The following is a 13,011-nucleotide window of genomic DNA, read 5'->3' on the forward strand; positions in this document are numbered from 1 at the left end:
AAAAAAAATAAGAAATAAATAAATGCACTTTTTACATCTTTTTTTTCTCCAGGAGCAGACGGTGATGAAGCTTCAAGTTGTATTTCCACTCTAGAAAGATCTTTGGCTGCTAGAAGAGGAACGCGGGGTAAAATGATGATTCCAATGGATTCGCAACCAAGCAACACACGTAAGAATTGGATTTTAGCTAATATGTTACGGTTAGTAATCTAAATCGAAGATCAAATTTACTACAAGTGAATGCCTGTTTGAGGGGTTCGGCTTTTGCGATCTAGGCTTGTATTCGAGTATATACTGGACTGTCTCAGAAAATTAGAATATTGTGATAAAGTTCTTTATTTTCTGTAATGCAATTAAAAAAACAAAAATGTCATACATTCTGGATTCATTACACATCAACTGAACTATTTCAAGCCTTTTATTATTTTAATATTGCTGAATTTGGCTTACAGCTTAAGAAAACTCAAAAATCCTATCTCAAAATATTATAATATGATGAAAAAGTATACAAGTAGGCTATTCAACTAATCACCTGAATCATCTAATTAACTCGAAACACCTTGCGAGGGTTTCCTGAGCCTTAAAAACACTCAGTTTGGTTCAGTAAACTAAATCACAAGTATGGGGAAGACTGCTGATCTGACTGCTGTCCAGAGGACCATCATTGATACCCTCCATCAGGAGGGTAAGACACAAAAAGAAATTTCTCAAAGAGCAGGCTGTTCACAGAGTGCAGTTTCAAAGCATATCCACAAAAAGTCTGTTGGAAGGGAAAAATGTGGCCGGAAACGCTGCACAACCAAGAGAGATGACCGCAGCCTTAACAAAATTGTGAAGAAGAGCCGCTTCCAGAATTTGGGGGAGCTTCAAAGACAGTGGGCTGAAGCTGGAGTCCAGGTATCAAAAGCCACAGTTCACAGACGTGTCCGGGAAATGGGCTGCAATAGCCGTATTCCCATGGTCAAGCCACTTCTGAACTCAAGACAACGGAAGAAGCGTCTGACTTGGGCTATGGAGAAGAAGCACTGGACAGTTGTAGAGTGGTCCAAAGTCCTCTTTTCAGACGAAAGCACGTTTTGCATTTCATTTTGAAGTCATTTGGAGCAAAATCCAAGTTGCTTGAAATCCAGTGTGAAGTTCCCACAGTCAGCAATGGTTTGGGGAGCCATGTCAGCTGCTGGTGTTGGTCCACTGTGTTTCATCAAGTCCAGAGTAAATGCAACTGTGTACCAAGAGATTTTAGAGCACTACATGCTTCCATCTGCTGAAAAGCTCTATGGAGATGAGGATTTCATTTTCCAGCATGATCTGGCACCTGCCCACAGTGCCAAAACCACCAGTAACTGGTGCACTGACCATGGCATCACTGTCCTTGATTGGCCTGCTAATTCCCCTGACCTGAACCCCATCGAGAATTTGTGGGGTATAGTTAAGAAGAAGATGAAAGACACCAGACCTACAAATGCAAATGAGCTGAAGGCCGCTATCGAAGCATCCTGGGCATCAATAACACCTCAGCAATGCCACAGGCTGATTGCCTCCATGCCACGCCGGATTGATGCAGTAATCCGTCCAAAAGGATTCCCAACCAAGTACTGAGTGCATCAATGGACATTTTCAAATGTTTGATTTAGTTTTGCTGTTATACAATTATTTTTTTACTTGGTCTGAGGAAGTATTCTAATATTTTGAGAAAGGATTTTTGAGTTTTTTTCAGCTGTAAGCCAAAATCAGCAATATTCAAATAATAAAAGGCTTGAAATAGTTCAGTTGATGTGTAATGAATCCAGAATGTATGACATCTTTGTTTTTTTAATTGCATTACAGAAAATAAAGAAATTTATCACAATATTCTAATTTTCTGAGACAGTCCAGTATATGGTACTGTAAACAGACAATGATATGATGGAAATAAGGGTTCCACTTACGATGGCCATCAGTACAGTATGTTCGCATTGTTTGTATGTGGATTTGTTTTAAAAGTTGTAGGGCATTATGACCAGTGTTGGGAATAACGCTGTTATGAATAACACCGTTAGGTATATTTTTTCAATCACGGGTTAATCTATTCTTTTCCGCAATGTTGTTACTGTCACTGACGGTCAAAAGTGGTGCTTTACTTTGGCTGCAGAATTCCAACGGTGGCATATCCCCGCAATAATGATGCAGATTTCATCGGTGGGGTTTTCCGCTTTTCTCCGAGTTGTTTACATCTAGTGTTTTCAGATCATGTCACCATTCAAAATAGCGGCTACCACATGGTTGGATAGCACCTACAAATAGAGTATTTACTAATGCGCCAAAAGAGAGACAAATACGATTCGCACAAAATGTGAGCCCTATATTCAATATCACTTGACTCGTGCCGTTCGCAAAAGAAATATCTCTATGAACCAGCTGTTGGAAGTGAATGAAGGGAGCTGGCTTCCAACCGATCAACAGCTGGTTCCCTTCAATATGCCTTTTTTCTCTTATTACTGGTCAATATGCATTTCTGTGTTTTTGACTTTAAGTTTGTTGAGCATAAAAAAAAGTTTTTTTTTGTATTTTATATTTTTTTGTAGAGTTATCATTTTGTTAAGATTATTCCTTTTTTCTTTTATCTCTATTTGGTTTTGTGATTGTATTTTTTCTTTTCTTTCCTTGTTTCATGTTTTTTACATTTAATTTATTAGATTCACATTATAATGTTTACTGCTCATTTTTATTTTATTGTTTATTGTTTATATTTGTTGCTCTTAAGTGTAGGATACAGTTATTGCTGGTGAGGTGCAATACAAGGTAAGCAAAACAATGAGGTAGATAAATAGGTGTGTCATGGTGGTGTAATCTAAACAAAAACTGAATAAATGAAGATACGATCTTACAGAGATATGATTTAATAAGAACACAAAACAGACACCACTGCACAAGAGTCACTTTCCGTGCCGGAGGTATCTGGTTCAACCTCCCATGTCTTGACTTTTTAATGCACGGATCAGGACACTTAGAACTGGGTGGTCCTGCTCCTTGGGGGCAGCCCCCCCTCTAGCAGCAGGTACTTTGTATGATGGACAACACACACCACAAAACAGTTAGTTGTCACAATGAGCACCAATAAGAATCATTAACTCTTACTATATAGTATTCTGAAAATGTATGGAGACAGCAATTATGATGATGATCACGACAGTGAAAATAGTGGTGGTGATGGTGATGATGATGAAGTGACTGCATCCACAGAACCTGTGTAAATATGTATATTTATGAGGACTTTGTTATATGTAAATACACAGGAGATGTAGCATTAAGACACAATTGTTATATAAGTCGAATGGGTGGGATTAGATAAGCATATGTTTCTTCCTATTCCTTTTCGGACATGTTCTTTGAACATTGTTTTTGTTTTTTGACTTGTTGTTTTGTTCATTTTTTTTCTCATGTTAGAAATAGTTTCATTCATTCATGCATTCATTCATTCAAGGTTCTATAACGCAACTACCTATCTAATCTACTCTATTCAACCGACTTGAATACAACAACATATATTTAAAGTAACGGAAATAGTTCCTTTCTCTGATAACTGGTTACTTTTATTATAGAGCAATTTAGTTACTTTTTTGGATATAGTGAGTTACTATAATTTATAACTTTTGAAAGTAAAGTGCACAACACTGATTTTGACCTATTTTTCTGAACCACAAGAAGTTTCTCTGTCTGAGGATCTTACCAATGGTGTCACCGAGCTGCAACCTAACACGATAAGATCGTTGACATGAACCTTTAGGCCAACTATGATGCATATTCTGAGTCACTGCCTGCAGTTCTGCATCATCTTCCTTGCTTCACTTATTTGGTCTGACTCTGTGCCTGGCAAGGTAGCTTAGAACACACTAACACGAGTCTCATCTCCGTCACGGGAACCAACTAAAATAAACATTGACACTGCGTAAAGGGCATCTACTGTTTTTGTGGGCCTCTTCCACTAGTTTACGGGGACATGAAATCAATTTTGGTTTTGTGATTGAGGCAGTGAGTCCTCTGTGATTTTTTATCCCAAATTTGATTTGACAAGATGGCTGGAGGTCATTGGCACGAAGCATATGCTACGGGCTTCCGATGATCCCAGTTTGACATCTACAGCAGTAGACTACACATCAACAGGCAATATTTGGGTTTGGATGCTTCCATGTACACCAAATAAAAACTAAAAAGTGCACTACGATGCTTGTTAATTCGACACACTGCAACAGTTGGACATTGATAAAGAATGTACCCTCTACTGCCCAGAACTTCTCTGCACACAAGAAAAGCCATGCTGCGCATAAAAATCAGGGCTCAGTTCGAAAATATCTAAATTAATTCACGAGTAAATTCGGACAGAATTACGATGCATGCAGGCAAAAACAACAAAAGTTTTCTCTTCATTTTGAAGTTAATGTCAGCGCGAAATTGTGTAAATCAAAACAAGCGAGCATGAGAGTCCGAATTTTCACAAGAAATGCGGCGGGGGTGGGGTGCGTTTACGAAGGGGGGGCGGGAGGAATTTGCTTTTAAAACATATATTATTATTATTGTATTATTTTTCATCACTAGGACATTAAAATATGGAGTGAAAAGTGTGGTTTACTTTAAATATCGCCTGCACAGTTAGCTTACGAAGCTTCGTGACCTTTATTCTTTTTACCTACGTCACCATGTCAATGCTGCCCCAATTTTCCGCCTTTTTTAGAGAAGCGGCTTTTTCGGCTCCGCTCACTAATAGAGCTGTCTGTTTCGGCACCCAAGCAACTCTTTAAATATTTTGTGTTGCTTTCATCCATATACTACCACTTTTGACTGCCAGTCATGGTAACACCATAGTAATGATTGTAATAGTTAGACTTCCCCGTTACTAAAAGAATAACGGCGTTCCGTTATGTATTATAAATTACTGCGTGATTTCTGACACTGGTCACCACTTATTGAAGTGTAAGGTTGTTATTGCTGGTTTTGTAGTGACAAAGAGACAGCCCATAGCTACAAGGTCCATTCCACTGTCCCGAATTTGTTTTCATATTTTAGTCTTTCCAAAAGTGCTTTTCCCAAAGACACAATAGTTCAACCAACGTCCATGTCCATGATGCTGATCTGTGAGGCTGTCAGTTTCTCTTTACCTTGCACATGTCATCCCGAAGGATGTGCTGTATAGGAAAAGGAGGAATGTTTTTTTTCTCTCATTTACTGTCAAGGAGTAGTTGTTAAGTCTTATGTACTGTATTTCCCAGACTATAAGTCTCTTGGGGCATAAGTCACACCAGCCCAAAAAATGCATAATTAAGAAGAACAAGCATGTATAAGTTGCAGAGTGAATATAAGTTGCATTCTGGAGGGAAATGGATTTGATAAAATCCAACATACGTAAAATCTTGAAAAGCAATTTTAAAAAAAAGAGAGAGAACACGGTATACTAACGTTACACGTGGATGTATATCTTAGACAGGCTTGTCAGTAACGACGTAACATACTAAGGCTTATTCAGATAACTCTAGCAAAAAGAACATGCGAACCAAACTTCATCCTCTGTGTCATTTACCGGTTAACAACTACTGGTAGGTCCTGGACGATGCGGCGGTTTCCTCCTTCCGCTTTTACATGGCAGTTGAGGTTGAAATTATCATCACAGGCCTGGAGCGCCCTCTTGCAGTTTAGTCTGAAAAATGAAAACTCAATGATATAATAATATGATAATAATTTCACATATAAGTCTCACCAAAGTTCAAGTCTGACCCCCCAAACTGAAAACAACTGCGACTTATGTTCAGGAAAATACGGTATGCATCCACCAGTGAGTCAGGCCTAAGTCTAGTGATGGCCTTGTTCAGGTTTTCATTCATCATCTTTGCAGTTTTGCAGACTATAAAAGCAAATTTCACCTCCTTTTTTTAGTCAGCACTCTAAATTTTACTTTTAGACTACCACTGACAGGATTTTCGTTCCTGCGTTGCATCTTGCGAGCTCATTTCTCGCACCCGTCTGGAAGAAGTCTCAGTCTCTGTGGAGCAGATGATCCATTTGATATTGCTCTTTGAGGATTGCTTGCCGTCTCACTCAAAGCTGAAAAATTCCACTCGTGATTGTGTTGCTTACGATCTCCCTATTTATCAGCATGAATCTCCCTCCTCCAGTGTCTAATTTTTAATCAACTTCCTGCTTTTTTAAGGAAGGACATTTCTCTATCTGAGCAATCAGTTGGTTGTTTTGGGAATGAATGAATTAATGGGGGACTTAAGTTTTTGTAACGTAATTTACCAAGCTAGCTGTTTGTATACTGTAAGTAGTATATATATATATATATATATATATATATATATATATATATATATATATATATATATATATATATATATATATATATATATATATATATATATATATATATATATATATATATATATATATATATATTCTTGTTCCTGGGGGGGTATTTTTTTTTTGTAAGTATGGCATGAAAATTGTAAAAGTAAGAAGTGGCATGCTTCAAATCCAGTCCAAATACCAACCCAAACCCCCAAAAAGATGAGCGAAGAAGAGTTCATTCGAGTGCGTCAAAGAAATGCACTCTCATATGAACAAGCTGACTGCAGCTGCAATGATGACACAAGCCAGGAGAAAAAAAGTTTCAAATTCCGTTCAGCTCCTCTTAGCTGACAAATTTATGCAAGTAACAAGGTGACTTATTGGTAAATGTAAGATTTATTAGACACTCAAAATCTCCTTTGCAGGTGTCCAATAGTAAAAACAGAATACATTTATCACTTATGTAAATAGTGCCTTGATGAGAACAGTAAAAGGTAAGACAGTTAATGCAACCTTATGAAAGTGACAAACCCAGTCTTTTCAAATGAAAACGTAAAGTACCACTGGAGAACCGTGCTATACTAGCACTTGATAAATTTTAACTAGATAAGTCCGGGCAACACGGCGGCACAGTGGTTAGCGCGTGTGCGGCACAGTTCATGTCTTGGGAACCTCCTGCGTGGGTTCAAATCCAGCTCCAGACTTCCTGTGCGGAGTTTGTATGTTCTCCCCGTGCTTGCGTGGGTTTCCTCCGGGCACTCCAGTTTCCTCCCACATTCCAAAAACATGCATTTCAGGTGAATTGGCCGGTCCAAATTGTCCCTAGGTGTGAATGAGCGAGTGAGTTGTCTGTCCCCGTGTGCCCTGCGATTGGCTGGCAACCAGTTCAGGGTGTCCCCTGCCCACTGCCCGATGATTGCTGGGATGGGCTCCAGCACCCCCGCGACCCTACTGAGGATAAGCGGTAAGGCTAATGAGATGAGATGAATTCTAAGTCCCGGTGTTGCTTTGTTTCCAGCTGCTGTCACATTTTGTGTTCCATGTTTAACGCTTCCAGTCTGCCCCAGTGGTTTTCCCTCACTCAATGCACAAATCTCCATTAACCAGCAGCTGTCCCACTGATTTAATCTGATCAATAATCTGTGTCAATAACGGTATCGATGACCCTTGCTCATCTGTGGTCATCTTGCTGCTGTGATCAAACTTATTTTGAAGTGGTCGTTAAATGCCAACACAATACGCAAACGTGCACAAAGATACACACAGGCCCTCACTAATCACTTTAAAGCTGCTGATCACAGCCTTGCTCCTTTCAAATAATCAAGCATTTTAAATCAATACGCGTATTGATCCGAGTTTAGTGGAATATGACCCAGAGGGCAATACACTTTCTTTTATTTTCCTTTACAGTATATAAGCTTTTAGGTCATGATCATTTCAAACTTTTTTCACATTATATTTGTGTACACTGCATTGTTTTTGGGATTGGTTACTTAAAGCACTTAGTATATCTTTACTGCATTTCAAACCTGATAAATCCTTACATGGCTTCAAACCTAACATTGCACCAAACCCAGTATGCGGAAGAAGAAAAGTAATCCCTTATTCAAATGATACAATGCTTTTTATGTTTGCTATAAGAGCTGGAAATGGTATCGTGCTAATTGTATCTTGGGGAAAAGTTAGAAAAAAAATGTTTAAAAAGGTATCGCTTACGATTTTTTTCAATTCCCGGAGTGAAAAATATGTTTCATTGAACTTTCCTTAAGGATTTTGCCTCACACAATATGAAATTACGCCAATTGCTATAAATAGGAGTTCACTGTAACTGGGTATATGGTGAATCTCAGTATTTTGAGCTTTAGCTGATACAAATTCAGAGAAAAGAAGGCTTCTTTTAATTTTCTGTAAAATCTATTATTTTTGTTATTAGTGTGAGACCTCGCTACTTCGCGGTTCACGTTTGTGGATTCAGAGCTTCGCGGGTCTAAAAAATAATAATAATAAAATAAAAAATTTTAAAAATGTATATATTTTTTTCAAGCATTTTTGAAGGGGTGTCGCTACTTTGCGGATTTTCACTTTTCGCGGGTGGTTTTGGTCCCCATTAACCGCGATAACCGAGGGATTACTGTATGTCATATTGCTTTTTCTCTTTATGCCATTTGTATTGATGTGTCTTTTTTTCTAATACCCTTTTCAGCGGTGGTCAGTGCCATTCCGGTGCCATCACTTGATTCCTCCCAGTATCCTGGCATACTCCCCTCCCCCTCATGCAGTTTTGCCCACACTAAATTCAGCTTAAGACCAATGCCTTTCTCAAGCTTGACTGTGGACAGAGGATATACACAAGGTAAAAGCACACTAAACCAAAAAACTCCTGAACACAAAACTCTTGAAGAAACTTTGCAAACTAAAAATTTGCACATTCACCTTAATGATCCCGGTTGCAGAAAGTTTATGGTTGGTATTATTTAAAAATTCTAAAAATATATGTTAGGTACGAGCGTCTGTTTATTTTGTTTCTTTCAGCACTATATAACACATTACCTCAAGAGTGTGTTAGATATGATACGGTACGTGGGGGACAAAATACACATGACCACTGTGGGCGATATGTATAATAATATTTATATGTGTATTAATTGATTGTCCTTTCGGTTTGTGGAAAGTAGCCATCTAGGAATCTGACACTGTGAGCTTGATACAAAAGAAAAATAAAGTAAAATAAGGAGAGAAAGTCATAAAGACTCTGCTTTTAAGCCCTTTGTCAACAACAATAACACTGCATTGAGAATGGTAAATGTAATGTATCTCCTTGTCAGACAATAAAATATGGATTGACTTCCCCTTTAGTGACACAAATATGCTATGACTCACAATCAAAATTTACATCCGCTCCACGTCAAATTTGAAGCCCTCAAAATGTTAGTAAGAATTGACACACAATTTTAGATTTGATTGTCTTTTTGTTTCCCTCCTATACAGTATTTTGAGAGAGCATGACAGTACATTTTATGTTGAAATGGAAGACAGACATTTATATTGTGTTGAGTTCATGTACCCAGACAAAATAGTAAAACCTAACGTAAATTAAATATATGCATCGTTTCTTAATGTATAGAACTCCAGATATCTCCAGGCATTCCTATCGTGCTTTCTATCTCTTTTGAGGCAACTTTAGTGGAGCACAAAACAAGGCAGGATGGAGCAGTAATTTAAGCTGACATCTAGGGAGGACTGATCACTGGTAACTAAATGCGCTTATCATGGGGAACACAAAACGGTACTTAAACTAAATGATTCAGGGGCAATTTTGCTGGTTTGGGAGTTTTAATAAAACACAATGTTGAAGGTCGTTTGATGTCACTGATACTTCGAAGTGATAAAGTGTACTCATCTGACCTTCACGCAGAATGTAACAGCTGGTATGATTCATAACCTCCTACAGAATCAGAAAACAATGGTAGCTGGTTAAGTAGAAAGGAAAAAAGGAAACTCCAGGAGCTATAATATGCTTCCCACACGAGATTGATTTGATTCGTAATATAAATTAATGGTAATGTTTTTTTAAATAATCTCCAGTTTCTATCTATCTACCCTGGTCATATCCCTGGATAGGGCTGACCGACAGCAAGACAAACACATACAAAAGCATAGAAAATAAAAAAAAGGAAAAAGTAGAAAAAAACACACACAAAAATGTTTTGACCACAGCCAACCCAAATTCGCAAACACCCAAACAAGTTAGGCACCTCGGCACCCAAGTTGGTCATGCTCTCATCCCTCCAGATGAAACGGGACACAAGAAAGCGGCCGTGTCATTAGGGTCAGGGTGACGCAAAACTTTTCTGTTCAACAGCAGGGCCTGACAGCTTTCACTGGTTTACCCCTGCCGCATCATACAGGTGCCCTGCCCATCCCTTAGAATGCGTCCAAACATCCCACATCTCCAGTTTCTATCTATCTATCTACCCTGGTCATATCCCTCGAGATGGGTGACCGACAGCAAGACAAACACCCTCCCTCATCACATTCTACAGGGGCACCATAGAGAGTATCCTGACCAGCTGTATCTCTGTGTGGTGTGGAGGCTGCAGCGCTACCGACTGGGGTAGTGTGAGGAGGGTAACGAGGACAGCAGAGAAAATAATCGGGACTACACTTCCCTCCATTCAGGACATTGGCCAGAAGCGCTGCCTATCCCATGCTAAGAACATTACCGGGGACCCCTCTCACCCCCATCATGGACTGTTCACTCTGCTAGCCTCTGGGAAGAGGTTCTGCAGTGCGCGGTGCAGGACCACCAGGCTCCGCAATAGTCTAGTCCCCCTGGCCATTAGACTGTTAAATGGTCAATCTAACATATAGTTAACTTAAATCTAAACGGCTGCTAATCTGACTTTTTGCACTACTGGCAGTTTTTTATAGCTTGCCACTCATTGCACATTGCTCTCTGCACTATGGTAATTACAGCGTTATTGTTACAGTGTTAATGTTACTGTGTACCTGACTTGTTAACCTGACTGCCCATTTTGCACATCTGGTTAGCTACTCTTCTTGCACTATCGGCACTATGGTAAAATACTATACGTAGCCAATTACAATACAACTTTATTTATATCTGTACATTCAAGGAAACTGTGGGGGTCAGATGCATCGACATTTCGTTCTGTATACACGTGTACTAGAATGACAATAAAGTAGATCTGAATCTGAAAAAATAAAAAAGGGAAAAAGACGCAAAAAACACACACTAAATTTGGTGGACCATGGCCAACCCAAATGTCCAAACACCCAAAAAAGTTGAGCACCTCGGCACCCAAGTTGGTCATGCTTCCGTCCCTCCAGATGAAACAGGACACAAGAAAGCGGCCGTGTCACTCGAGTCAGGGTGACACAACAGACTTTTCTGTTCAACAGCAGGGCCCGACAGCTTTCATTAGTTTACCCCTGCCGCATCATACGCGTGCCCTGCCCATCCTTGAGAACGCGTCTAAACATCCCACTATCCTTTTAAAACACCTTTCCACTCATTCCTCAGTCCTGTGGTGAGGGGGCCTCTCCCCCTGGGAGGTGTGAGAATTATCCCACTGTGGTCCGCTTCATGTCGTAAGAGGCGACTAAAGTGGAGGGAACGAGGGTACTGGGCATCCTCTCTTATCTATCTCTACTCCCTAAGAGACATCTCCAGTTTAACAAATTTAAATTGCCTGGGCTACTATTTTATTGTAACATCCACAGCTCTTTACTTGTGTCCTCATTTCTTAAAAAGGGTGAGTCATGCCTACCAAAGGTTCTCATCCACAAAAAAGACAAAAAATTCACAAAATCTAAATTAATCAGACTTAGCAGAGAGTGGATTCGCAAGTAGCATATTGAAATGTGTGCTTTTTGATCTCCCTCATCACATTAAACATATACAATGCACAGCTCTACTTGCATATAAATGAGCCATGTTAATAAATGCAATGTGAAGGCTGAATTATCAAAGAAGGACCACAGTTTCTAAGAGACCAAATTCAAAGTGCCTATTGTTGAAGTACAAAAGCGCAAGAGTATGTTATTTGTTAAACTTCGTTGCACCACAACAACAAAAAAGGAATGTGGCAGTTAAGAAAGAAATAGCGGAAAGTTGCAGACATTTTTAAAAAAGTGGTGTGGATCGAAATAATTTACCAAAGTGAGAATTGTGGGCCCTCCAAATAGTGCTGCTGCCACTGAACTCAGTTGAGCACATAAATCCAACAGCATAGCTGGAGGAATCAAAATTGGCCTTATTACACAGTCATCATCATGGGCCAGGAAATGTTTTCATTGCCTGACTGCCGATTTTTTTCCTTTTCTTTTCTAGCAACTTTTCCAGCTATGACCACTTAAAGCATGTGGAAGGAGTATATTGTGCAACATAAAATTAAAACAAAAGCTGGTGCGCCAACCACTTGTATTCATTCAAATCTTTGCAATATAATTGTCAATCAAATCCGTAATAATGATTAGTAAAAAACAGGGATCTCCAACGTGGTGCCCACAGGGACCAGGGTGCCTCCTACAGACAGCAGAGTTGTGTTCTGAAAATAGCTCACCAGGGCTGGGGCATTATGATTTTCTAGTTAAATGTTGTTGTTTTTTTAATTGGTCTTTTTAACCCAATTGTTGCTAATCAACTTTGTAATAACATTATACCAAAACAGTAATAACATGATAATTTGTTATTTTACAAATTCAAATAAATAACTTCCAAGTGATGGGCTTCATGGACAAAAAAATCAATTATTGATCATTATTTTTAAGTAATCAAGAGAATTGAATGATAATGCATTCATGTATCAAATTAATTCATGTATTCATCTTTTATTGGTTTGTTTTACAGGAAATACAACAAACGGAATTACAATTTTTGGGTCTTATTAAGTGAACGAGGAAAAATATGTTGTGTTGTTTTAGCAAGCTGTCTGGCTACCCTTTTAGCATCGTAGGTAGCTATTGTCCTACCTTTTTAGCTATTTAGCAAGCTAGTTAGTTCACTTTTTACATTTACTGGATGCTATCTAGCTAACATTTTCCTTGTTTTGTTAGTTATAAAGCTAAATATTGGCCTCAATTATAGCTAGCCATCTTTAGCCTCTTTTAAGCTTTCTATCTGGCTATGTAGTTGGGTTTTTACTTGTTTAGATAGCTATCAAGCTCTCT

General features: G+C 38.9%; 1 protein-coding gene across 3 annotated transcripts in view; it reads left to right on the forward strand.

Annotated features, from left to right (window-relative positions):
* Nucleotides 1–13,011, forward strand: part of dcc (DCC netrin 1 receptor) — a 409,358-nt gene that overhangs the window by 337,161 nt on the left and 59,186 nt on the right. For all 3 annotated transcript variants that reach the window (XM_088355706.1, XM_088355707.1, XM_088355708.1), the window contains exons 25-26: nt 53–169; nt 8,522–8,671. In XM_088355706.1, coding sequence (XP_088211832.1) covers nt 53–169; nt 8,522–8,671 — 267 coding nt within the window. The remainder of the gene's footprint in view (nt 1–52; nt 170–8,521; nt 8,672–13,011) is intronic.

The sequence above is a fragment of the Urocampus carinirostris genome, chromosome 16, assembly GCF_059441175.1.
Source record: "Urocampus carinirostris isolate Australia breed hairy pipefish chromosome 16, RoL_Ucar_1.0, whole genome shotgun sequence".
Classification (NCBI taxonomy): domain Eukaryota; kingdom Metazoa; phylum Chordata; class Actinopteri; order Syngnathiformes; family Syngnathidae; genus Urocampus; species Urocampus carinirostris.